Source organism: Zea mays, chromosome 10 (genome assembly GCF_902167145.1).
Source record: "Zea mays cultivar B73 chromosome 10, Zm-B73-REFERENCE-NAM-5.0, whole genome shotgun sequence".
NCBI lineage: Eukaryota > Viridiplantae > Streptophyta > Magnoliopsida > Poales > Poaceae > Zea > Zea mays.
This window is the reverse complement of record NC_050105.1, coordinates 133,450,147-133,476,985: the sequence shown is the minus strand read 5'-3', so window position 1 is coordinate 133,476,985 and position 26,839 is coordinate 133,450,147. Positions and strand designations below refer to the sequence as shown.

Sequence of the window (26,839 nt, the reverse complement as noted above, 5' to 3'; positions counted from 1 at the left end):
TCTACTACTTGGCATAGTCAATATAATTAGTGTCCTCTTAGTCCTTCTTAAGTTCTCGTGCAAATTATGAATATATCTATCAAGAGTAATAATAGATAAGAAAACATAAATAAGATTTATAAAAGTTTCAAACGATTCTAAACTATATATCATTAGATAGATCTTGATTTTAGAAAAATAATAAAATTAGTTTCACATTTTTCTAAGCTAAGATGAATTTATTATGAATTTATAAAGGTCACCTCAGATTTAATATTTTTTTCTGAAAAATACCGAATTTATTACCGACGGTAAAATACCGGATGAAAACGGTAATTTCCGGAAACGGTCGGAAAAAGCCTAAACCGTTTCCGTTTCCGATTTTTTCTACCGATTTCGTTTCCGTATTTTCGGTAACCGTTTCCGTTTCCGTTTAGATCTAAATTTCGGTAAAATTTCGAAAACGATTCCCGGTATCCGAAAATTACTGTTTCCGTTTTCATCCCTAGTTGCAAACAGTAATTTGTGGGAGACCAAACAGCGGCCAGCGCCTGATCCGGCCAGCGCCACTTGTTCCGTACCTCGACGACGACGATAGAGAAGACAGGGAGCACGCCGGAGCTCGGCCGAACATGGACAGTACCACCGCGTCGAGGAAGCGAGCTTCACCGCCGTCGCCTTCGGACGAGATCCGTTTTCGGACCTTTAGCGGCAACAGAACGACGATGATGGAGAAGACGGGGAGCACGCCGGAGCTCGGCCGAACATGGACAGTAACAGTACCACCGCGTCGAGGAAGCGAGCTTCACCGCCGTCGCCTTCGGCCGAGATCCGTTTTCCGACCTTTGGCGGCAACGGAAACGACCGCCCTTCCCTCCTCCGAGTATGGCGCCGTATACGGTCCCTGCTGGAAACGCCTCCACGCTCTGCCTACGTAAACGCGGAGGACGCTCCCTAGGATATGGATACAGAGAGCACCATTGCTGCAGTTGGTGTTAGAAAAATTAAGTTCTCAAACTAGTCCTACATATTCCACCGTTCGATGCGACGGGTTAAAATTTAGCTCTCCCCATCCAAACACCTGTTCTGAGGTTCTGTTCCCGCCGCGGCGTCCATCACCGCCAGGCGCCAGCAGCTCCGACTGCTAACGGCCGCCGGCCGCCGGCCGCCGCAGATGCAGAATCCAAGCGGCACCATCCTTCAGTTCTACCACTCGGGACGGCTTTCCGCCGCGCTCCGGGCCTTTGAGTCGCTCCCCTTCTCCCCCGCATCCGCCCCCGACCCTCTCTCCGCCGCTGCCTATGCCGCGCTCGTCGCGGCCTGCTCCCGCCTCCGCTCCTTCCCGCAGGGGCGCCTCGTCCATCGTCACCTCCTTGCCTCCTCTGCTGGCGCCGCATACCTCGCTCGCAACACCATTCTCAGCAACCACCTCATCACCATGTACGGCCGCTGCGCCGCCCCAGATTCCGCACGCATGGTGTTCGACGGGATGCTCGACAGGAACCCCGTCTCCTGGGCCGCCGTTATCGCGGCGCATGCGCAGAACAGCCGTTGTGCCGATGCCATGGGTCTCTTCTCCTCCATGTTGCGGTTGGGGACCGCGCCGGACGAGTTTGCGCTCGGCAGCGCCGTGCGCGCCTGCGCGGAGCTTGGGGACTTGGGCCTAGGGAGGCAGGTGCATGCGCAGGCCATAAAATCGGATAACGGAGGTCATCTGATCGTGCAGAACGCACTCGTCACCATGTACTCCAAGAGCGGTTCAGTTGGGGATGGATTTGCGCTCTTTGAGAGGATTAGGGACAAAGATTTATTTTCATGGGGGTCAATTATCGCCGGGCTTGCACAGCAAGGTCGTGAAATGGACGCACTTCACATTTTCAGGGAGATGATTGCTGAGGGCATGCACCACCCCAATGAGTTCCATTTTGGGAGTGTCTTTAGGGCCTGCTCAGTTGTTATTAACAGTTTGGAGTACGGGGAGCAGATTCACGGTTTATGTGTCAAGTATAAGCTGGACCGCAATTCATACGCAGGTTGCTCGCTGGGTGACATGTATGCCCGTTGCAATAAGCTTGACTCAGCAATGAAGGTGTTTTACAGAATTGAGTCACCTGATTTGGTTTCTTGGAATTCCTTAATAAATGCTTTCTCTGCTGATGGGCTCCTTAGTGAGGCTATGGTTCTGTTCTCTGAGATGAGATATTCTAGTCTGAAGCCTGATGGTATCACGGTTATGGCTTTGTTATGTGCGTGTGTTGGCTGTGATGCTTTGCGTCAAGGTAGATCCATCCACTCGTACTTGGTCAAATTAGGTTTAGGCGGGGATGTTATGGTATGCAATTCTTTAATCAGCATGTATACAAGGTGTTTGGATTTCCCCTCTGCAATGGATGTCTTTCACGAGACAAATGATCGTGATGTTGTCACCTGGAACAGCATTCTCACTGCTTGTGTGCAGCACCGGCATATGGAAGATGTATTTAAGTTATTCAGACTCTTGCACAGTTCAATGCCAAGTCTGGATAGGATCAGTCTAAACAATGTTTTGAGTGCTTCTGCTGAGCTGGGTTACTTTGAAATGGCGAAACAGGTTCATGCATATGCCTTCAAGGTTGGACTGGTGAGTGATGCAATTCTGAGTAATGCTCTGATTGACACTTATGCTAAATGTGGAAGTTTAGATGATGCCAACAAGCTCTTTGAAATAATGGGCACCGGCCGCGATGTGTTCTCTTGGAGCAGCTTGATTGTTGGCTATGCCCAATTTGGTTATGCAAAGGAAGCACTTGATTTATTTGCCAGGATGAGAAACCTTGGAGTCAAGCCAAATCATGTAACCTTTGTCGGTGTCCTCATAGCATGCAGTCGTGTAGGACTTGTTGATGAAGGCTGCTATTACTACAGTATTATGGAACCTGAATATGGCATTGTCCCAACGAAAGAGCATTGCTCATGTGTCATTGATTTGTTGGCACGTGCTGGGAGACTAAGTGAGGCAGCAAAATTTGTTGACCAAATGCCATTTGAACCTGATATTATAATGTGGAATACTCTGCTAGCCGCTAGCAGAACACATAATGATGTTGAGATGGGGAAGAGGGCAGCAGAAGGTGTTTTAAATATTGATCCTTCTCATTCAGCAGCCTATGTCCTTTTGTGCAACATATATGCCTCATCTGGCAATTGGAATGAGTTTGCAAGATTGAAGAAGGATATGAGAAGCAGCGGAGTCCAGAAATCACCTGGGAAGAGTTGGATTAAACTCAAGGGCGAGCTGAAAGTCTTTATTGTAGAGGACAGATCGCACCCAGAGTCTGATGAAATGTACACAATGCTGGATCTGATTGGATTTGAAATGGTAAAAGCGGGTTATATTCCAGAACTTTCATGTTACTCACGTAAATATATTAGTTCTGACCACACATATTATGATTTGCTGAGTGAAGAAATGTTGGCTGAATATGGAGTCAGTTCTCAATAGTCATTGCTGACTTCCTATCTTTTACCATGTCACAAGATTTTTTGCCAATTGTCAAAGGAAATCAAGGTTCACTATCTCGATAAGGTACTTGAAGCTAACATTTATGCTGTATTTTGATGATTCAGTAACGGCAGGTTGTGGATTTCCCTTTCCTAAATGAATGGAAGAAAAGGTATGGTCTGTGACTAGAAGTTAACCTGTTTCTTTGGTTCCAGACTCTGGTTTCTAGTTGAACTATTTTACAACAACAAAACCTTTTAATCTCAAGCAAGTTGGGGTAGACTAGAGTTGAAACCCAACAGAAACCATAAGTCATGGTTCAGTCACGACTCACGAGTTGAACTATTCTACATGAGATAAATGTCTTTATGTTGCGGTTGGACTGAATACATAGTAGGAAGCTACTGAAGTTGACTCTGCTGTTTCATAGCTGATGGCAGGTTCTTCTGCTGCCCCTCAAACTCTGTAATGATTTCTGTTGTAATCTAGTTTTGAAAACAACAGCTGATGGCAGGTTACACCTGTTTGAAGTGCCACATATTCGTGTCTAGCTGGTTTCAAGCTAGTGGACAAGACACATGAAGTATCTGAACTATTACAGGTAGCAGCTTGCTAGTAGGCTGCCTGAAATATGTTCATATCAACACATTTCATGCAATCAGTTGAGATGATACATGGTGACGTTGACCAATTCTGCATAAATGAATCCACTTGGAGCAACCGAGGCATAATAGTTTATCCTCCATTTCTTTCACCTTGGAATTGGGACTGATTCCGAGCTGATGGTAGACTGCTGGTTTTATTGTGTACTTAGAGTAGCTGTTTAGAAGTGATCTATGTGTTAGAGTGGACGCAATAACCAGTTCAACCCAAAAACTTAAACTGATGGGAGAAGGTAGTCAATCCACTATTCCACTTATACACTTCAACACCCTCACTCACGTGCAGCCAGAGAGAAAGGCGTAAATATGGAAATAAATAGGTGGAGACACAAATAAAGTCTCTGCCAGGATTCAAACTCGAGACCTCTGGCGGCTTTGTAACTATGTTAGAGTAGACGCACTAACCAGTTGAACCAAAAGCTTAAACTGATGGGAGAAACTAGTCAATCCACTTATACACTTTAACACTTTGGAATGTCCTCAAGATTTATTGTTTGGTTTTGTTAGATTAGCTTGGTAGAGAACTACATCTGCTAAAGTATAGTTTGAGATCTGCACTAATAAAACTTCAGCTGGAACTGCTGTGTGTAGAATATAATCAAACAATAACTTTAACGTCAAAATACACATTCTCTACAAATTTTAAAATCTTCCTTTCCTAAAAAGGAAATCAAGAATGAAAAGAATGGCTTTCCAAGTCCATTAAATTCTAAGGGCAGTTCATACTAGACCTAAACTACAAGAAAAGCCCTAGCAGTCGTGAGATAAACCATTTGCTTTCTCGGTGTCATTGCTGTCTTTAGTTGCCAAAAGCGGTTCAACCTCCTTATCTGGCATCTACATATACATCATCAGAAACATCAAAAGGGTGAACTGGAAAAGGTTGTACATATTAATTGTACTTCAAGGACGATTTGACATTTTTTTGTATATTTCATAATGTAAATTATGTTGCAGTTGTGTTGAGAATATTTGATATCCCATCCAGAAGCTAAAATAATTCACGACATATGGCACAATTCACGATATATGGCGCGTGTAGCCCACATCATTCTCTAAACATTACAAGATCCAATCTGGTTCACAGTATTGGAGGCACCATAACTTTTGTCTATCTGTACTATACTAATGCTTAATACTGATTCTTGTTATTGTGTAAATTATATTCAAATCTAAAGTAATTTCAATTTTATTTCCCAAATTTGAATGTTTATTTCATCGTGATTATATCAAATTAGAAGATTCAACCACTACTGTATTTAATTTGATGAAAGTGGACTCTTAATTCTTGTTGCTGACTTAGTATAGGAATAGGAATCAGGATAGTCATTGGCATAATGGCATGGCTGTTCTATGCTTATCACCTATCAGTTCATTTCCTTTTGCTTCATGAAAACTATGTCTATGGTAAATATGATTTTAAAAAAAGATAAATATGAATCATAATGCATGTTATTCAAGGAATGAAGAAAAAAACCTGTGAAACTGGCAGGGCATCATTTGCTGACTTCTTCTTGCCCTCTCTTACAGAGAAATAGGAGTATAGTGCCATCCCAAATATGGCAATTAGAATGCCCAATATGTTCCTTAGAGTGAAAGGATCATGTAATAGAGTGTAGCCAAATGATAGAACCAGACATGTCTTAAGGTGACCAAGCACCTGGTACGTCACTGGGGATGTTGTTCCAATCACAAGAAATGTACTGAAGTTCACAGACACCGCAATCAAGCAAGAGAGGACAATGAAACCCTACATACAATTCATATAGAGAGGATCATTTTTCATTTCATTGTAGAATTTGAGGTATACATGAGATTCTTTTCCAATAGGCAAGAATATGACGAGAGTAATACTGTTTTGAAAATACTGTTATACTGTAGCAATAACTGCTGAAGCCATTGTATGCTTGATTTCATTTTTATTTCTGTAGGTATCACTGAACTACTCCCTCCATTTTTTTATTTGACGTTTTGCAGTTCATTTTTACACTATTTGACGTCAAATAAAAAAGGATGGAGGTAGTATTTTACAGTACATAAAACATGTTTACACTTAAAGCGCTTTCACATGATTAAAGATCTACATATACAGCAACTACCAATTAGTTTGTTAGCAATCTTGCAGGTCTCTGAATCTTAATATTCTGCAAATTATGGAATTGGCTGGTTGTGTGTCTTAAATCAATTGAGTTCCCTAAATAATTGTAAGAACATTATTTCATGTATTTAGGTAAATTAAGACCATACCAGAACTGTAGCAGAGTATTTGTGTGCAAAGACACTCCGGTTAGTAAGGAGTTGATCTACAAAAGGCCCAGATGCAAACAGAATTGCCGCCTGGTAAGGCGCAGATTGGTACAGAAGCTGCGTTGAGGAGACCTTCAACCTCTTCTGTATTGTATTTGTGAGCTTCGTCCAAACAAAAATTTGGTCAAGGATTAGCATGTAGCACTGGTATACGAAGCGTGTGGCAGATTCATGCCAAGTGATTCATAAAGTGGCTCAAACTAGAAGATTTTTAGTACTGGGTCCTTGTATGTTTTTTTAATAATGAACTACTTTATCAATGTACATTGCAACGAGAAGTGGGTTGGAAAGAACTAAAATATATTTGTTTGATTTGCTTTCACCTGACAGTTTTGAGACTATTGATAATTGTATTACTATTAAATTTAATGTAGGATACAATTTGGCCAACACAGGTGGTGGCAATGGCGAGGCCAGAAAGGATGGACCCAAGCAGATTTAGCTTGAGATCAGTAACTGAAGCAATTCCTACTCCAAGAAGTAAGACCAGAAGAGAAAGCTTGATACTCTCGCTGCACATCATTGAATTGGTATTAGCTCAGTGGAAATAGCAGTTAATATCACAGGGACCATTTAGGCCCAGAAAGTCATACACACATTTAATCAATCAGTTGATCCAAGAGTTTATTTGGAAATATCTGAAACTTGATTGTTCTCCTGAATCAAAAGAACAAAATGGATCCAGAAGAATTTAGTGTTTACTTAAGTTATTTTCTATCATTCCTTTGACCATAAATGAGGTTCAATATTGTGAGAAAACTGCTCTCAAACCTGAATCTTTTCTTCAAGAAGATAGTCTCCAATAGCACAGTGAAAGGTATGATCGCCAATTTTGTCATCTGTAGAGCTTAGTTTAATGTATCTGCTCATGTTTTATATAAAAATGGTACCTAGACGAACTTACCTGGTAGAATCCAATGGAGTTGAATCCTAAACTCAGATTGAGAAGACCAATTGACGTGCCATTCAGCAACCCAAAGAGTATGACTGTCTGTCCATCAATTGCCTTGGGCTCGAAGAAACGTAAGCGCTGTGCCACATGGAGGGTGCAGAAGGTCACCATCAGATGCCAGCTTGTTAATGTTGTAGCTGCATTGGTTCGTAAACAAGGCAAGTCGACATCACACTCTGGTAGTATGCAAATTTGGTGCATCCATGATGTTTTGTTATTCCATCGATGCATGGAAAAACAAAGTATGTTGTACTAACCGAATGGAAAACCAAGTGTGCTGATGAGAGCTTTGTTGCAGAGGACAATGGAAACTGAAGATGCAACAGAGAGTGCAAGTGACCCGATCACACCGATCTGGAAACCAGCTGCCATCTTAACCAACTGGTGTTTGTCTACTTGTCTGAATCCAAACCTGTAAAGAGTAGTCTAAGGTATGCATACTAAACTTGAGAAAATAAAAGCATATCGAGTTCGTTCCCTGTGTATGTTTGGCCTGAACTTATTGCTGTTGTACTACCATAGTCTTTTGTTAAAGTAATGCTGTCCATTTGTTGTTATGAATTAGTAGTATTGAACCATTGGTGCCCTAACTCACTTGAGCACAGAACGGGCTGGGTGGTAGTTAGCATTTGTTTGACTATAGCATCCTTGTTGCCAGAACCCATGATTTTATTTGTAGAATGCAAGGGGTGGCCATAATCTTAGCTGGCCCAAGCCCAATTCATGGACAAGAACACTTCGTAGATGGTATCCTTGAATCTCCTTTATTGCTGGTTATAGGAAGAAGAGATTCCATTTGTTCAATCTGGTGGATATGCGTCACATAGACATCACAAAAAACGTAAGCCTGGCACTTGTTGGCTTGCCACATATAATATGCTCACACCAATCAAGGCTAATCATGACACATGTCGGTCATCACAAACGAATCACATAAAGCAACTAAGGCTAGTAAGTAGTAACCCAACATGCCTATTATTGATTAGGGTGTGTTTGGCAGCTGGAATCAGTTCCGTTTCTCACCTGAATCAGTATAATCTGTTCCAAACGCATACTGGGCAAAGTGATACCTGGTGCTATTCTACCTACTATTGCAATAGGCATACTCTAGTGTCCTATGAACAAGAGGAGAGGGAGCAGTCACTATGGGTGCTGCCCGCTGCCACAAACAGGTGAGAGCAGCAGATTATTTATCACAATCCACCGCACGCTTCATGTGTTTGGTGGTTATAACATGTTGCTTAAGAAGTAGCTTTGCATGGTTGGTAAGACCCAAGTGGTTGAGAAGGAAATTTGTTGAAACTGACATTTTGCTGTGGTGGAAATGGATGGAAAATCCTAATGCAACAATCTCCATGACATAAGACTATGCTCTCTTTAGATTGGTTCTTATTTCATTCTGTTGCCAACTAAATTGATGGGGACTCGCAACCCAGATCAATTTATGTTTTTTAATATTTTTTTTAAAAAAAACCTATCGATACGCGAAAGCTTAAAAGCAGCCAGAAGGGAGGTCATGCACACATGCTGCAGATGTACGTGCTGAAAGGCTAGTTGCATCCAACATAGCTTCGGATTGCCGTAAAGGCAGCTCTACTCAACTATTTCATGGACATCATCAGACGCGGTATAAGGTTTAATTTGCAGCCGAAATAATAGCCAACCGTTAAACGACGACCAGAATCGTTAATGCTCATCTGCGCTAACCCGATGCTCTGGGATTCCTGACTTGTAGCTTTCGTGTGCATCTTGTTCACGTAGGCAGTTTGGCCCATAGCATATGGGATGAAGGAAGGTACATGCTAATAGCCTACCGGGCCAGGTAACTTTCAAATGTCTATTGTGTTAATTGACAGAACTTTCAAACTCCTACCGTGCTAATAGCAGTATAAGCAAGACCGTGAAAATAAATCTTATATATAGAGAGATAGAGAGAGAGAGAGAGAGAGAGAGAGAGCATAACGAATCAGGGGGAAATGGGAAGGATGTACTATGCTGTTCGGGTGGCTTCAGATTATGACGATGCAAAACAGTTAACACACACATTTCACTGTTCGTATGAGTAGCTCCTGTAATCATAATAATCGCTTCTCTGAATCTATCCGGACAAGAAGTATATTTTGATATTGTGCAGGCTTGTCAACAGTTATGTTTATGAGCTACACTGTCATAATTGAAAAGAGCATATAATGAAGAAACGAACACAACAGTTCGAAGCCAGATACAGCCTCTAGAGCCGACTAGACATGGGAAGTGGGAAGCAAACAGCATTGATAGATAAAAAAAAGATCAGATCAGACGACAGTCCGAATGAATTGGCGCTTACTTGAGACCTGAGCTGTGGCAGCAACCTCTTCCCCCGTTCCCTGATCCTTCCTCTTCTCCAGGCTCCAAGAAGAGATAGACGGGGGAGAGAGGCGGTGGTTGTTCTCCTTGGAAGAGGAAGAAAGGGCAGGGCGACGCACTTTTATGTTGAGAGTTTTACAGGGTGGGGAGGTGCAGGCTGCAGAGGTGGATGCTTCGGTCCTTGGCAAGCATAGAAAACGACGCTAGGATGAACAGTGAGAGAAAGAGAGAGAGTTGGTGCCGGAAAGACGAACGGACCGCGACGTTAATTAGCAAGCATACTCTACTACGGAGGGGGTAGGCTACCTTCGAACAGGTCGCTGGTGTGCGTGTGTGACTGGCATACTCACCGCTAGTCACTGGCTGTACGTGTCTTGTTGTGGATAGTCAAATAGTATCTCTAATTACCAGCCGCCTGTTGTTACCCCGTGATGTGCGGGCCGATGAACCTTAGAGCTAAGAAGACTTACGTTGGATGGCTTAACATACCGACACATCGTCGTCAGTCAGACCGATAATTATGCGTGCCATGTTTCAGTTTTTTTCTTCTTCTTCCGAATTCCCTTGCAAAAGGATCAAGGAATTCATGGGGATGTCTCCACCTCCTGTGACCTTTTGCGGTCCAAATTTTTTTTTTAATCTTGCCCTGATCTGACACTTGTTTCTGGTCACCTCTTGCCACCGCTCTTGGTTCCTTGTGCTGGAACAGAACCACCGCAGCATATTTCTTTCCGATCACTTTGCCGGAACAGAGCCTTGACGGACTTGACACGAGTTGGGGCCATCAGTTCTGGGTCACCTGGTAGTTTCCAGACCACAGGGACAGACATCCCACCATATCCAGACACATGGGTTTTCAGCAGCAACCCATGCATTTTCAGCTGAACCGGGCAACAGTCAACCCAGCCAGACTGCATCACGAGAGAACCATCGCGACCTAAAGCCACTCCGAATACAAATAAGCCACGCTAAAAAAAAAAGAAAAGTGTTCGTTCATCTGTAGGCTCCAATAATTGGCAAACAAAACACAAGGAGGAGGTTTTCGGCCCCTCGTTTTTTCTGCTCACTTGGAGCACAAGGTTAGTTGGGAGGTGGTTGTGGTTGTGAATAAAGCGAGGGGGAGTTCCTGGGGATGCAAGCGAAGGCAATGGCTCGCCAACAGCTATCCCCGCCACGGTTCGGTGAGCCTTCGGTCTCACTCTTTTCTTGTGCGTGCCTGTACCGACGATCCCACAGCTGAAATGGGCCGGGCCGGGCCGAAACATTTTGCTTCTGAAAACTTTCTGATCTGCCTCAGGAGTCAGCGCTGCACGCGGTTATCGACTGCCAGCCCGCTCAGTGCACACACTAATGATAGTCCAGTAACACCTCCTCATTTGCATCTGCTACTAGAAACTCGAATTGCATAACGCACATAAAAATCTCATCTCCTAGAATAAATACAGCTGATACATAGCCAATACCAGATTACATTGACCAGTCGATATCCCGACATTAGGCGCGTGCTACTGGCACTAATTCAGAGCATGGTTCCTAGCTCTCTGCGCCTGGACGATCGGCTTCCCATCTTTGAGCTTGAGCCCCGGCGGGACCTCGCAGCTCTTGCAGTTGCTCATCAGCTGCTCCGTCTCCCACCTCGTCTTCGGCACGACCTAGCTTCTCGTGCCGCGGGGAATACTCCTGCGGATCCAGGAAACCAGACGTCAGCTTCCAGTGCCACTCGTCACACACTCACAGATCGAGTTTCCTTTCCTCGCTGCACACGTTTTTTGTCAGCAGATGAGACTACCTCTAGCTTGTCAAGCAGTTCCTTTGGCGTCGGTGCCAGGACGACGATGTGGCGAGCAGTCGGGCTGATGAACTCTTCCTCTACGGCCTTGTCGATGAAGGACAGCAGGGAGTTGTAGTATCCGTTCACGTTTAGCAGGCCAACCTGTTGCACACCCAATACGAGATGAATATTCAGTAAAATGAGTTGCAGGCCATGAAGAACCAGTACGTACGTACCGGCTTGTCGTGAATGCCAAGCTGCGCCCAGGTGATCACTTCCAGCAGCTCCTCAAGGGTTCCATACCCTCCTGTGTCATCGAAGGAACAGTTTACTTTCTGTGACAGAAATAATAAGGCCTTCGCTGAGCAAATTGAGCTAGACGAAAGGGTCCTGAGGATTTTCAAAAGATGAGAGAAACCTCATGGCACCAACCAACCAACCAACCGGACAAACCAATTTGGGAGGTTTACAACTTTCCACCCATGTTGCCACTACGCATGGATCCAGTATATATATGTGACATGGCCAGGTTCGTTAGCGAAAGCGACAGTAAAAAGTGAACCACATCTACAAACATGTCGGCTCAATCAGCATGGTAGTAAAAAGAAGTCACTACCAGGAAGTGCTATGAAGGCGTCAGATTGCCTGGCCATCTCAGCTTTCCTCTGATGCATACCTGCCACAGCCTTCACCTCCCCAACCGTCTCACCTGTTATCTGCACACACAAGCAAACACGGATGCTGCATGCCTGTAATGTAATCAACACACTCCATAGCCTAAGGGTGGGTGGCTGTACTGAGAGTATTTTATTTTACCCTAGGTGTGCATGCATTGTTCAGGAGAAGTAATCATGGTGTTGTTGTGGGGGACAAAAAGGGAAATGTGAGGGACATCTATTTTTGTTAACAAAAGTCATTATCTGCTTAAAGGACGAAGGGGCAGACACTAGAAGCAGGCAAGCAGCAGTCAGGATCAGCAAGATGCCACAAGATCTCATCTATCACCAGGGGAAAAGGAAACCCGGATTTTCACTGAACATTCAGCGTGGTCTTTCAGTCCAGAGAAGATAATTAAGCCTGCATCCTTATTTTCATTTCAGAGAAAGAAAGAAAATCTATTTTCACATGTAAATATAAAAAAAAACTACTTGCATTGTAAAACTAAACATAACATACAAGTACTAGGAAAAAAACAAATTAAAGAATCTGATCTACCATGCTTTGTCGAATTCATGGGAATCATTGCATGCGATTAAACAATGACAGGGGTTTTAGGGAGGCGTGAGAGCGTGGTTACATACAGTACCTCTCTCGGCATGAGGGTCTTGGGAATCACCCTGCACATATATACAAGGGATCGACAATGAGATATGGTGGGAAATTGTATAGCAATTTAGCACCTGATGAGGATGCGACCAACCCAACTCTCTTTTTTTTTGTCATGATTTTGCAGAGTTTCTCGGGCTATTCTTTTCATGTGTGTGACTGCTGCTAGCTAGTGCTGAAGAGTGGCCATCATTGCTGTTTACATACCCCATGACGTGCCTCCCTCCATTGTAGACCGCTCGAGAGACCAGGCCCATTAGCCCGACACTTCCCCCACCGTAGACCAGATCGATGTTCCTCGAGACCTATACAATATAATGGCAACTCTAGTGATAAATAAATCTAATGGAACTAGCTAGTTAGCATGATCGATGGGGGTATATATGTCTAGTAGTTAATTATTTGTATAGTGGCTAGCTACAATGTTGTGTGATCTAGCTTACATATCGTATTTTATCTGCAGCCATAATAACATTGTTGCCATGAGGTGGAGGTAACTGAAACTGAGGATTTGCGAAGAACAGGAAATTCTTCAAAAATTAATCCAATGAATTCGTGCATGCGCGGATGAGCTTGCTGGCGGTCAGCGAGATCTTTTTCATTGGTCCGGAAAAGTTCAGCAAATGCAAATTCAAACTCATCATTTCTGGAAAAAAAAGAGGTCAAGCACGCAGTAGTTTCAGTGGTCATATATTTATGCCATCTTTGCAGCAGTGAGTGCGGTATGTCGCGCTCTCGGCTGTATATATATAATATATAAGTATCCATGGAAATTGGGTTTGCTGGAATTCAGCTCTACAGTTCGACCTATATACGCGTTTAATGCGCGTATATGATTGTACGTATCCGTATGTTGTACTATCTTCTTTTAAGTTTTAAGGCAGGCATATATAGCATGGAACTGTTGCCGCGGAAATTGCAATTAAGCTAAAAAGATGACAAGATAAGCGTTCATGAGCATGCCGTGGTCGTGCTGAAGAAAAACTTGGCGCATGCAGGATTGTAGGTTAGGTCCTGTTTGGAACATTTAAAACTAATACAAACACCGTCAGCTAATACCGTAGCTAATTGTTAACTACAGCTAACATTTAGTTTATTAACGGGCTCAATCCAGCTAACAATTTATTTGCTGGATAACTATTAGGGGTTCTAAACAGGGCCTTACTAGACTAGGAAACCATGTTACCGTTGATCAGAACAAAACAAACAGCCATTTTCAGCAGTAACAGACAGACACACGCTGTAAGTTGGTGCGTGCAACTACCTATACCGAGGAGAGGAAGAAGACGCACCAGCTCCTCGCCGAGCTCGACGGCAGCGTCCTGGTAGCTCTTCTTCTTCCCCTGGCTGCTTCCGCAGAAGACGCAGATCCTCCCGAACCGAGAGTGCGCCGTCGTCGTCTCCATCACCTGCGCTGCTTCCTCCTCCTTGGTCTCCTCCACGTGATGTTCTGCTGCGTCCATCTACCACTAGCGCTCCCTGTTTGTGTTCACCTTCTCTGCAGCAGCAATGGTGGCATGCACAGAGCACAGCACAGTAGAACGGAGAGAGATCCCACTACAGCGTCGCAAGCTTTACTGCACTCGGTTTGCACCACCACTTCGCGGTTATATATACACTAGTCAGGGCCGGCGGTGGTGGGACCCGCCGTAGGAGCTTAATAGCTTATTATATCTGCTGGAACATTTATCCGAGGAGCTGGTGTGCGATTCTTCTACTGAACTGGTGGCATTTAGTGTATGCTAGATTGAGTTAGTGTATGTTTTTCTCCTTTTTTGTTTTTTCTTTTACTCCGTCTTCTGGAGACTGTTATCTATTTCTCTTCTAATATATTGAAGAGTCAAGTCTTTTGCCGATTCCTTTTAAAAAAAGAAAATTAGAAAGTTGATGGATGCGGCGTTTAGAAGGGCCTGATCAAGGGCTAATTACTAAGCACGGCTGGTTCTGAAAGGAAGAATCGAACTTTGTTTACTGCATGCATCTCACTGAGCTCAGTCGTCGGGTGAGAGTGTTTGCCTAGCGGTAGCCGGCAGACAGTCGACAGTTGTACGCCATCCCTACTAAACTGAATGTTAATCAGACTGCGGTTAGCCAACTTTTATATATGTCGGCTACGAGCCTACGACCACCCGGCTTGAGAGCAGAGTTCGTCAAGAAGAAAGACAGACACAGACGTGCTTGCTTGCTTGCTTGCAATGTAAGAGAAGTAGAAGAAACAGAAGCATCAGAGCACGCATGGCTTGCATGTGCAGGGGAATCGTGCCTAAATATGTCTGATGCTGCAGTGGAAGAAGTAGATAGATATGCAGGCCTACTCATTACAGGTCCAGGCTCCTGCAGGGGCGGCGATGTTGGGATCCAATGACCCATCACGCATTGGTCGCATTTTTTTTTTTTTTTTTGCGCAAGGTAAACCGCTCTTCCGGAGACTAGAAGAACCCGTTGGAGAGCTAGCACTACCTATGATGATCAGCCACAGTAAATAAACGAGATTACTACCCAGCGCTGCTAGAATGTGGTTTTACTCTGCTAAACAACAACAACTACAAACAGTGGCCTCAATGCACGTCTGAACAACACATGCATGCAGCCGTTGCAAGAACGTGGGCCTGAGCAGTAGTAGCGGCCGGCCCATCTAATCCAACGGCAATGTCTCGACGGAACAGTTTCAGTTTCAGCTGCGTCTATCGCAGGCAATCAGGTACGTCCGTTGAATCAGTCAAAATGCCAGCCAGCTAGCAGCGCACACGTACCTGCAGATTCAGAGTTTACGCAGCCGTTGAAACTTGGCCGAGAGCTGCAGCTGGCTGGACCTGTAGTATATAGGGGTTATCTGTGTACTAGGAATCCAGCTAGGATGCTGTGCTTGACGTGGATGTGCACATGCAGAATTGCAGGTACTACTACTACATCAAGGCAACACAGTGGAGGATCAGAACGTCTTCATTGGCGGGCAGTAGTTTTTTTTTTGTGTGCAGTTCAGATTAAACTCGTTGTTGGAACGAACAGTCGGAGGATGACTATTAATATGTTTGGTGTGAGGAATGAACCAGTTTCATCATCATTCCATTTGTCATAGGCTAATAATTAGTAATACTACGAGGAATGGGTTTATTCCATCTAATTTGTGAAACGGGGGTCATGCATACACCACATCATTTAGAATTATTTGATTCTTTAAATCAAACATCCCCTATATTTAAATTTATAGCTGGCTGCTGGACTCATTCAGTATAGTTGCTGTGTGTTCTGCATGCCCCCAGTTCACAGCGAAACAAATTGACATCAAGAAAAAAAAAAGGATCACTCATGTGCACACGGACTCGACAAGCAAGCGGACGACATCCCTAGCAAAGATGCGGCCGGGGAGTGTTAGGCACTTGCAGGTATGCGCACCAACGCTGTGCGTTTCGTGTTATTTCTGGTTCAGGCTATTGTGTTTTCCAGGTTCCAGAGTTGCTTACTCGGTTACACGGGTACTTATAGACCCTTCCTTTTCCCTCTTACAAGAAGGTGTTTAACCACTTCTACTTAATCCACTCGGCACCGCTAATCCTCACATTTGGCCTAATCACACGCTGGCTGCGTCTTGTGGGTCCAGCGACCATCAGCTTTGCCTTCCTTCCTTCCTGTCCGCCAACCAGGCCATCTGCGATGCTAACATCCCCTCCTTCTTCAGTAACAGCTTGTCCCCAAGCTGGTGCCATCGGAAACTGCTGCTTCAGAGCTTGCTCATCTTCCCATGTAGCCAACGAATCAGGCCACCCCGACCACCTGATCAGCACCTGAGAAACTGTCGTATTTCCTTTACGAGACAGTCGAGAATCAAGCACTGCTTCCGGCACCTGCAACCCTGTGAATAAGTCTGGGACCAAGTCATGTACTGGTGTACGAATACCCACTGCAGATTTTAGTTGGGAAACATGAAATACAGGATGGATGGAGCTTCCAGACGGTAATGCTAGTTCATAGGCAACAGCATTCACTTGCTTGATGACTTCAAATGGCCCAAAAAATCTGAATGCGAGCTTCTGATTCATACGTTCTCCGACTGACTTTTGGCAGAACGGCTGTAATTTCACAAAAACTTTGTCTCCGACCGCAAAGGTCCTTTCCACTCTTCCCTTATCAGCTTGTCTCTTCATTCTGTCTTGAGCACGTTGCAGATGAAGTTTTACTTGCTGAAGCATAAGTTGTCTGGTATGCAACCAAGTAGACAGGTCAGGCACCGAACATTGTTCCACTGACTCCAACCCCAACTAAGAGGGAGTATGACCATATAACACCTCAAATGGAGACTTGCCAATAGACGTGTGGTAACAGGTGTTGTACCAGAATTCGGCGAGAGATAGCCAGGCATACCACTGACGAGGACAGGAATGCACAAAGCACCTGAGATAAGCTTCCACACACTGATTCACCCGCTCTGTCTGGCCATCAGACTGGGGATGGTAAGAACTGCTCATACACAGCTGTGTTCCAGCCAATCTGAAGAGTTCTTGCCAAAGCTTGCTGGTAAAAATAGGGTCCCTATCAGACACAATGGATAACGGTAGCCCATGAAGTTTATACACCTCAGAGAAATAGAGTTTGGCTACGGTTAGAGCCGAAAAGGGATGAGCCAGCGCCAAGAAGTGAGCATACTTGGAGAATTTGTCCACCACGACCATAATGCAATTGTATTTGTGAGATATCGGTAACCCAGAAATGAAGTCCATGGTTACCACTTGCCAAGCATGCTCTGGTATGGGTAGAGGGAGCAGAAGCCCGGGATATCTGCTTCTATCTGGCTTTGCTTGTTGGCAAATAGAACAGGTCTCTACAAACTCTTTGATCTTACTCTTCATGCCAGGCCAACTGAAAACAGATTTAATGCGCCTATAGGTAACAGGAAAACCGGAATGACCTCCAATAGCACTGTCGTGAAGGGCTGCGATCACCTTAGACTGTAGTTCCGGATCGTGTCCCAACCACACTCTGTCTTTGTGTTTGATGATGCCAGCCACCAGGGTGAAATGTTCCACAGAGTGCCCAGTAGACAGCGCAGTCAACAATTTCTTGGTCTGTTCATTTGTCTCATAACCCCTTGTAACATCTATCAACCAACTTGGCACAATTGCAGAGCTGGCAAGCACATTTAACTGAACAGTTGTGTCATCACATTTCAGATTTGGTCTCCTGGATAGGGCATCGGCCACCTGATTCTCAACCCCTTTCTTGTAAATAAGTTTGAAATTCAACCCCATTAGCTTGGTCAGGGCCTTTTGTTGCCAAGGTGTAGTTAATCTTTGGTCGTCCATATGAGTCAGACTCTGCTGGTCCGTTCTGATGACAAATTCATCATGCTGTAAATATGCTCTCCAATGCTCCACGGCAAACAAAATGGCCAAACATTCCTTCTCGTATGTCGATAGGCCTAAATTCTTTGGACCCAAAGCCTTACTAATGAAAGCAATTGGATGTCCCTCCTGTTGCAATACGGCTCCTATGCCCACTCCACTGGCATCCGTCTCAATGACAAACTGTTTGGTGAAATCAGGTATAGCTAACACCGGAGCTTGTACTAAAGCTGCCTTCAAGGTATCAAAAGCTTGTTGGGTATCAGAGGTCCACACAAATATGTGATCCTTTTTCAACAGATTTGTCAAAGGTTTACAAATGAGACCATAACCAGCCACAAATCGCCTGTAATATCCAGCAATACCCAAGAAACTTCGCACGTCTTTAACACAGGAAGGAGTAGGCCAATTCCTGATCACCTCCACCTTAGTCGGATCAGTCGCTATGCCCTTGGCACTGATCACATGTCCCAAAAATTCCAACTTATCCTGAGCAAATCGACACTTAGACTGTTTGAGTTTCAACTGGTTTTGCATCAGTATTTTGAACACCTGTTCCAGATGATTGACATGGTGCTCCAAAGTATCACTGTACACCAGGATATCATCTAAGAAAACCACCACACATTTCCTCAAGTGTGGACTCAAAATATGATTCATGAAGTCCTGAAAGGTAGCAGGAGCCCCTGTGAGCCCAAAGGGCATCACCTTGTATTCATAATGCCCATTATGGGTCTGAAAGGCAGTCTTAAACTCTTCCCCTTCCTGAATTCTGATCTGGTGGTACCCAGCTCGATGGTCAAGTTTGGAAAAAATAGTAGCCCCACTTAATTCATCAGCTATTTCATCAAACACCGGCATAGGAAATTTGTTCTTTACTGTGTAGGCATTCAATTTCCTATAATCGACACAAAGCCTCCATTCTCCATCCTTCTTTTTAACTAACAAAACCGGGGAAGCAAAGGGGCTAGAGCTTTCTTGTATAATTCCATTACTTAACATGTCCCGTATTTGTCTCTCAATCTCATCCTTCTGTTGTGGGGTGTACCGATAGGGTCTGAGTCTGAACGAAGTGGCTCCCGGCAAAAGGGGAATAGAATGGTCAAACATCCTTTTGGGCGGCAGACCCTGCGGGGTTGAAAATAACTCTTGATATTGTTCTAGTAGATTAGAAATCGGTGCTGGAACGACACAACTATCAAGCTCTGTCAGTGGTCTGAGTTCCAGCATGTGCTCCACTGCTTCTTTACTGAGCAGACCTCTCAATTGTTTGTCAGTTAGAGGGATACATGATGTCAGTTTTGGTCGAACCCCTTGCAACTGAACAGTCTTCCCCTTATAACTGAATTCCAACCATTTCTCTGCCCAATGTACAGCCATAGGACTGTGGCTTTCCAACCAATCCATACCTAAAATAATATCATATCCATCCAAAGGCAGGAACTTAAAGTCGGTATGGAAAGTAACTCCCCCACAAAGCCATGGACAGTTAGGTACCCAACAATCACTCCACAAGTAATTTCCATCAGCCACTTTAACTTTTAAAGGTTTTGACATTTGTTGCACCCCCTTCACAGCTTCCATTAAATGAGTACTCATGAAACTAGCTGAACTTCCGGAATCAACCAACACCAACATCTGTTTGTGATGTATTGAAGCCCATAGTCGAATGGTCTTGTTGTTTTCACCACCTATTACAGCCGCCACCGACACTGCCAACACCATCTCCTCATCATCCTGTTCAGGCTGAGTTTCCTCTCCTTCCAGTCTAGCCTCTGCTGTCCCTTGAGAAGTGAGAGCCCACATCTCTTCCACCACATGTAACGGAACACTATTAGAGCATGTATGGTTTGGATTCCATCTTTCACCACATTTGAAACACAAACCCTTCGCTCTCCGGTAAGCCTTCAGAGCAGACAGCTTACTATCGTCGCCCTTAACACTGGCAGCACTCCACTTGCGGCGGTCCTCGCTCTGAATTTGGCCTCGACTAATCACAACTGGTACAGTCCCACCAACCGCCATGGAATTCTTTACAGGAATCTTGGAAAATCCCGTGTGATCTGTTCTCCTTCCCTCCCTCTTGTTTGAGCTCAACCATACATCTTCATGCAGCAAAGCAAGGGAACAGGCCGTGTCCAAGTTTGCTGGTCTTTGCATAGCCACCACCGTCCTCACTTCATCCCTCAGCCCATCCACAAATCTAGCGGTGATCATTGCTGAGGTAAGGTGTCTCTCATGAGCTAGCAATTGATGCAGAAGAACATCAAATTGCTCCACATATTCGGTCACCGACCCAGTCTGATGAATATGATAAAACTGTCGAATCAACAGTCCATGCTGATCCCTTCTGAAGCGATTGATCAGACTAGTGCAAAAATCTTCCCAGCTCATGTGTCTCAGGTAGTGTTCCATTGCCTGTAACCAAAACAGTGCAGACCCTTCAAAATGCATTACCGCCATCCTAATCCACATCTCCCTGGCCACCATATAGAATTCAAAATAAGTCTCACAGCGAGTCCTCCACAATTTGGGATTGCTTCCATCAAACATTGGGAAATCCATGTTGGGAACCAAAGCCCCAGAGCACTGTGACCCACCTCCTTGTGAATTTCGATCTCCCGAATCAAAACGAAAAGGGGTCTGGGACCAGTGTTGGTTCATACCTCCGTGTGCAGAGAAGGTCCGCCCTCCATCCAGATTTGGCCGTCGGGGTGGATCAGTTTGCCGAAATTGATTCATGCCTGCCGTGAAGTCCATCAGCGGCGGCTCATGAAGAGGAGACTCTGACTTGCCCCCACCACTAGTTTCACCAAATCCCGTCTGCAACTGCATCGGCTTCTTCTCAAACTTCTCCACCTGGATCTGGATCCCGCGCATGGTGTCCGCGATTTCCTTCATCCTCGTCTCCACCTCCGGTCTCCATTTCTGCAGATCCCCTTGCTCAGACATCACTCCTTTCACCGCCGTCTCCATGTTGCCCAGAGCGCCTTGCATCAACTCCATACGCCTGTGGGTCTCCCTATTTCCCTCCTCGATCTTCGCCAGTAACTGCGCCAAAGGTTCCTCCGCTTTCGCCGGCGCCATCCCGCTGGTCTTCGCCTTCGACCTCGTCCAGTAATCGCGATAGGGTTCCAGAGTTGGCTCTGATACCAAATGTTAGGCACTTGCAGGTATGCGCACCAACGCTGTGCGTTTCGTGTTATTTCTGGTTCAGGCTATTGTGTTTTCCAGGTTCCAGAGTTGCTTACTCGGTTACACGGGTACTTATAGACCCTTCCTTTCCCCTCTTACAAGAAGGTGTTTAACCACTTCTACTTAATCCACTCGGCACCGCTAATCCTCACATTTGGCCTAATCACACGCTGGCTGCGTCTTGTGGGTCCAGCGACCATCAGCTTTGCCTTCCTTCCTTCCTGTCCGCCAACCAGGCCATCTGCGATGCTAACAGGGAGCTATCTAGCTAGTTAATGGATTTTGAGCCCACTGAACTGAACCGAAGCTGGAAATAAAGCTTTTAGCCTGACATGGCTAGATACATAGGTTGGGCACGGGGCAAGAGCAGGAGAAGGCAATGCGATCGGGCCACAAATTCACAGTACGATGACAACCGAGAATCAGCGGCACGGCAGGGCCATGAATGGGAGCAGTACGAAATTCAAGGCTGGATCCGTAGATCAGTCTAAACACACGGACCACCATGTCAGTGGCAAGTGATCAGGCACACGTGCCTGGACTGGACCATCAGCCCCACCACTGCACGGTCTCGTACGAGACATTTGCGTTTATGACACTCCCAATAAGCTGCTTCGCTGGAATGGCACTCTAAAGCACCTTCTCGCCAAAATGAGACTGCCACCGTGTGTTGCTTGATGTTTTGGACCTGTCGGCGTTTATAGTCCATTGAATCACTGATTGTGGACAGTATTGCGGCCGTGCTTGTCGGAGAGGCGGGGCGCAAGGTGAAGCCGGCGCCGGCGACGCAGGAAGCGCTCCGTTGCGTCCGCGTGCGGAACTGGCAGGTGCTTGACGGAGACAGAACAGGAGTGCGTGGATAGACGGATCTTGTCCAGCAGCAGCAGCAGGAGGAGGTGCGGGAAGGCGGGATGCCCTGCAACCTGACGTCAAGGCTTGTTCGGTTAGCTCTCAATCCATATGGATTGATTGAGATTTGGTGGGTTTAAATCCCAAACAAGTCAAATTTCTTTACAATTTTTTCCAATCCCGTCTAATCCATAGGTAACGGGATTAACCGAACAAGACCTAACCAGTACCGTTCCCTGATGGGTTCAGAGCATAGGAACCTTTTCTTACAACTGCATTCTAATTCAAATTTCTTACAAATTTGATGGGTTCAAAAACTTGAGACGAACGCAATAGACATCAGATATCACAGGTTACTGATTCGTACTTCAGTGATCAACTCAACAGATGGTACAAGTAAAGTCCGCAGGCCAGCAAAGCAAGGAAACAACTAACCAAAAAAAAAAATTAATCAAAACTTGCACAACGTATTTTTTTTATTCCATTGAAATTAACACTAGAGACTATTGGCTTCCAGGGAAGATACAGACGATGGCTACACTGTAACACTTGCTTAAATTACTTCTTCTCAGCTCCTCAGTTAAGTAGTTAACAACTAATTAAACACATGGAATTACATGGGGCAAATGATCATAAGCAGATCTTGTTTGACAATGGTTATGTACTGCCTTGCCCAAGGTAGTTCCCCTCTTGGAAAAGAGTCTTCACATTACTGCGATGCATAGAAAAAACAACCAGGCGGGTATTACATTAACATTCCAGTGGAGAGGAGATTCTATTTTTTTTTAACAAAGAGGGAAAACAAGAAATATGAGACATACTACACCATAAAAGAGGCAGTGATGAAACTATGAATTATTTACAGATCCCTAATACAAGTGTTAAGTGATCGCGTTGCCTGCTTGGATTTGCTACTGTATCTACTCCACTACATTCATGAACTTGCATCTTCACAGAAGATGTAACATAAAGAAATAATCTGCTCGTGTAGCCAGTTGTGTAATTGACTTTTATTACAAAAACTGAATTCAGGGGACTATGTGGCAGCTGGAAACAATGTTACTCCGTAGCAGGTAGTGCTGAGTCTGAATGTAAGAAGTTTGTACCTTTGGAAGAACCCAAGGAGATAGCGGAGAATGTACCAGAAGAGGCAAACCATCAAAATATCTAACATATAGTCAAGGGATAACATGTTACTTTATTGAAAAACCTTTAGAGCTTATGATATTCTTCAGCCCAATCATAAGAGCACCCAAACTTCCAAGAACCTACTAGAGATCATCAACAGGCTCTGTACATGTATTAAACAAACCTTTTTTCCATTGATAGATATAAAAAAGGACAGATGAAAATAATTAACTTACTAAATAGAAGGCTGTAAAATTTCTTGAACAGTTTTAGGGTCGAGGAAGTAGGGGCACTGTAATGACATTGTCTTGTTTGCCGAAATTGTCTGTACTGTGGAGGTAAAGTTGCAAATGATGGGACATGAATGCAAGCATTTGAATTTTGAAGAACTTGGCATTGCAGGTTCAAAGTGACCAGGAAGAACATGCAGCATGGCACCCTTAACTGAAGGATAACCACAGTTGCAGATTGAGCACAATCATCAAGACAGGGTTAGTGTGACAGACTCAGGGACACCAGGAATAATTTGTTTTAAACAAGGTTCATGTCCCCAACATTGCAGTGTTGTGCTATGATATTTTTGCATTCTTATGTTTTTCTCTGCAATTCCCAAAATACTTAGGGGGTGTTTGAATGCACTAGAGTTAATAGTTACTCCCTCCGTTTCTTTTTATTAGTCGCTGGATAGTGCAAAATTGCACTATTCAGCGACTAATAAAAAGAAACGGAGGGAGTAGTTGGCTAAAAAATTGCTAGTGAAATTAGCTAGCTAACAAATATCTAGCTAACTATTAACTAATTTACTAAAAATAGCTCATAGTTGAACTATTAGCTAGGGTGTTTGGATGTCTCTAACTAATTTTAGCCACTAACTATTAGCTCTAGTGCATTCAACACCCCCTTACTAACATTGAGCTTCAAGTCTGGATCACTTCAAGGCTAGGACGAAGCTCTGCTAATGATTGGCAGACAAACGTCTGCAGGGCAATCTTAATTTCCTGAACTTCCTAGGTAATATAAAAATTGCTAGGAAATTCATAATATCTGAATGTTTTAGTGCTACGAAAACGAAACTATAATCTTATTACTAAAAATTCCTCAAAGGAGGCTCTAGTATTCTGGTTGCCAACTATAAAAACTGAAGATGAGACATTGCCGCGGTTGAAAGGGTGTAAACGGAATGCGCACGGACAGTGACAGATATCTAAATTCGACACATCGCAGGATATATCCTCACACCTTTCTCAGATCTAGCAAAGCAAAACCAGGAGAAGACAACTAGACTGAGCTGGGTGCTAAATGAATCAACTGGTTTCAGGAGGGGAGGGAGCGAGAGAAGCAATCGGAAGAAGGATACTGAAGAGGTAGCGCTCCCACCAATCGAGCATGTAGAGGCCGATGGTGACATTGTAGAGGTGGATCTTGCGCCCGATCCAGTTCATCCTCTTCCCCGCGACGTCCGGCGCCGCAGCTCACCTCGCCCAGATCCGAAAGGAGCGGCGCCTCTGATGCTCTATGACTACGAGGGTTGAGGACGACGAAGGCAGACTTGTCTTGTGGGTCATAGCTAATCTGAACCGTTAATTTGTCATTGGACGCTGCAGATCAAAACCCATGGGTCCCGCTGATGCAGGAACTGTCGGATATGTTGACTGTTGTGACCTGTCGAGATCAAAATCACACCACTAAACACTCACACAGGTGTGGGCGTCCATAACTCACACAGAAAATTGATTGAAAGGCATACCGCTGATCGTGCACGGTGCACGCAGGTGTTAGCATTTTTAATCAAAATCTCGTCGGACCGTTCGCTCCGCTACACAGAGGTATTAACATTTTTAATCAAAATCTCACGTTTACAGCTATGACACAAATGTCATGTGTTGAACTCGTGTGTTTTGTTGTGAACTATGATGCACTCGCAAAATAATCCCGGTACTCAGCCCTCTCGTAGGAAGCTCTAGGAGTAAACCACTTATATTCTTCTCCCCTCTTTTACTAACACTCTGTCCCTCCTCATAACTTATTGAAAGGGAATTAGGCTTACACCTAGTTTCTAGATAATTTTTGTGGTTGAATTGCCCAACACAAATAATTGGACTAACTAGTTTGCTCTAGTGTATAAGTTATACAGGTGCCAAGGTTCACACTTAGCCAATAAAAAGACCAAGTATGGAGTTCAACAAAGAGAGCAAGGGACAACCGAAGGCACCTCTGGTCTGGAGCATCGGACTGTCCGGTGTACACCAGACAGTGTCCGGTGCACCACCGGATAGTGTCCGGTGCACCAGAGGACTCCAACTCAAACTCGTCACCTTCGGGAATTTCCTGAGGCGCTCCGCTATAATTCATCGGACTGTCCGGTGTACACCAGACAGTGTCCGGTGCTCCAAGGAACGGCGCCTCAGTAACTCGCCAGCTTCGGGAAACTGCGACGGCTGCTCCGCTATAATTCACCGGACATGTCCGGTGTACACCGGACTGTCCGGTGAACCAGCAGAGCAACAGCTACTTCGCGCCAACGGTCACCTACAGGCGCATTTAATGCGCGCCAGAAGCGCGCAGAAGTCAGGCACGCGCGCGACGGTGCACCGGACAATCTACAGTACGTGTCTGGTGTGCACCGGACAGCCAGGCGGGCCCAGAAGTCAGAAGCTCCAACGGTCGAATCCCAACGGCCTGATGACGTGGCTGGCGCACCGGACATGGTCCGGTGCACCATACGACAGTCAGCCCCACCAAACGCCTACTTTGGTGGTTGGGGCTATAAATACCCCCAACCACCCACCATTCATTGCATCCAAGTTTTCCACTTCTCAACCACTTACAAGAGCTAGGCATTCAATTCTAGACACACCCAAGTGATCAAATCCTCTCCAATTCCACTCAAGGCTTTAGTGATTAGCGAGAGAGATTTGCCGTGTTCTTTTGAGCTCTTGCGCTTGGATTGCTTCTTTTCTTTCTCACTTGTTCTTGTGATCGAAACTCCATTGTAATCAAGGCAAGAGGCACCAATTGTGTGGTGGCCCTTGCGGGGAAGTTTTGTTCCCGGTTTTGATTTGAGAAGAGAAGCTCACTCGGTCGGAAGGACCGTTTGAGAGAGGGAAAGGGTTGAAAGAGACCCGGTCTTTGTGACCACCTCAACGGGGAGTAGGTTTGCGAGAACCGAACCTCGGTAAAATAAATCCTTGTGTCACACTCCTTATTTGCTTGAGATTTGTTTTGCACCCTCTCTCGCGGACTCGTTTTTATTACTAACGCTAACTCGGCTTGTAGTTGTGTTTATATTTGTAAATTTCAGTTTCGCCCTATTCACCCCCCCTCTAGGCGACTATCAATTGGTATCAGAGCTCGGTGCTTCATTAGAGCCTAACCGCTTGAAGTGATGTCAGGAGATCATGCCAAGAAGGAGATGGAGACCGGCGAAAAGCCCACTACAAGCCATGGGAGCACTTCATCGGAAGAGTCCCGCACCAAGAGGAAGGAGAAGAAGAAGGACTCCTC

At 44.9% G+C, this 26,839-nt stretch overlaps 4 protein-coding genes across 14 annotated transcripts; 1 reads left to right on the top strand and 3 right to left on the bottom strand.

Annotated features, from left to right (window-relative positions):
- Positions 1 to 926: 926 nt before the first annotated feature.
- Positions 927 to 8,659, top strand: LOC100273844 (Putative pentatricopeptide repeat family protein). 3 transcript variants are annotated; one of them, XM_008663412.4, is made up of 3 exons: positions 927 to 3,544; positions 6,804 to 7,539; positions 7,680 to 8,659. In XM_008663412.4, exon 1 carries the CDS (start codon positions 1,154 to 1,156, stop codon positions 3,458 to 3,460), a length of 2,307 nt encoding a protein of 768 aa, XP_008661634.1. In that variant the 5' UTR covers positions 927 to 1,153; the 3' UTR covers positions 3,461 to 3,544; positions 6,804 to 7,539; positions 7,680 to 8,659. The 3 variants fall into 3 exon arrangements, with proteins under 3 accessions (XP_008661634.1, XP_035818862.1, NP_001347397.1); NM_001360468.1 differs by having other exon boundaries at positions 1,082 to 5,926; positions 7,680 to 7,862; XM_035962969.1 differs by lacking the exon at positions 7,680 to 8,659 and having other exon boundaries at positions 927 to 3,632; positions 6,804 to 7,338.
- LOC100193850 (integral membrane protein like protein) lies at positions 3,776 to 9,932 on the bottom strand. 3 transcript variants are annotated; one of them, XM_008663214.4, is made up of 8 exons: positions 9,708 to 9,932; positions 7,639 to 7,793; positions 7,334 to 7,518; positions 7,201 to 7,268; positions 6,809 to 6,941; positions 6,370 to 6,531; positions 5,600 to 5,872; positions 3,776 to 4,279 (listed from the first exon to the last, which is right to left on the bottom strand). In XM_008663214.4, exons 2-8 carry the CDS (start codon positions 7,751 to 7,753, stop codon positions 4,271 to 4,273), a joined length of 945 nt encoding a protein of 314 aa, XP_008661436.1. In that variant the 5' UTR covers positions 7,754 to 7,793; positions 9,708 to 9,932; the 3' UTR covers positions 3,776 to 4,270. The 3 variants fall into 3 exon arrangements, with proteins under 3 accessions (XP_008661436.1, XP_035818799.1, NP_001132403.1); XM_035962906.1 differs by lacking the exon at positions 3,776 to 4,279 and adding an exon at positions 4,681 to 4,959 and having other exon boundaries at positions 9,715 to 9,825; NM_001138931.2 differs by lacking the exon at positions 3,776 to 4,279 and adding an exon at positions 4,682 to 4,959 and having other exon boundaries at positions 9,708 to 9,804.
- Positions 9,933 to 11,081: 1,149 nt separating this feature from the next.
- Positions 11,082 to 14,389, bottom strand: LOC100384413 (uncharacterized). Its single transcript, NM_001350057.1, has 7 exons — positions 14,117 to 14,389; positions 13,032 to 13,129; positions 12,805 to 12,835; positions 12,115 to 12,214; positions 11,735 to 11,805; positions 11,517 to 11,660; positions 11,082 to 11,407 (listed from the first exon to the last, which is right to left on the bottom strand). Exons 1-7 carry the CDS (start codon positions 14,285 to 14,287, stop codon positions 11,261 to 11,263), a joined length of 762 nt encoding a protein of 253 aa, NP_001336986.1. The 5' UTR covers positions 14,288 to 14,389; the 3' UTR covers positions 11,082 to 11,260.
- A 7,343-nt stretch (positions 14,390 to 21,732) lies between these two features.
- Positions 21,733 to 25,064, bottom strand: LOC100275929 (uncharacterized). Of its 7 annotated transcripts, none has more exons than XR_004853341.1 (4): positions 24,713 to 25,047; positions 23,572 to 23,665; positions 23,314 to 23,374; positions 22,547 to 22,919 (listed from the first exon to the last, which is right to left on the bottom strand). XR_004853341.1 is itself a non-coding variant. In XM_035963505.1 (3 exons), exons 1-3 carry the CDS (start codon positions 24,775 to 24,777, stop codon positions 21,867 to 21,869), a joined length of 561 nt encoding a protein of 186 aa, XP_035819398.1. In that variant the 5' UTR covers positions 24,778 to 25,064; the 3' UTR covers positions 21,733 to 21,866. The 7 variants fall into 7 exon arrangements, 1 of the variants encoding a protein (XP_035819398.1); XR_004853340.1 differs by having other exon boundaries at positions 24,693 to 25,046; XR_004853342.1 differs by having other exon boundaries at positions 23,572 to 23,660; positions 24,713 to 25,046.
- Positions 25,065 to 26,839: the final 1,775 nt, after the last annotated feature.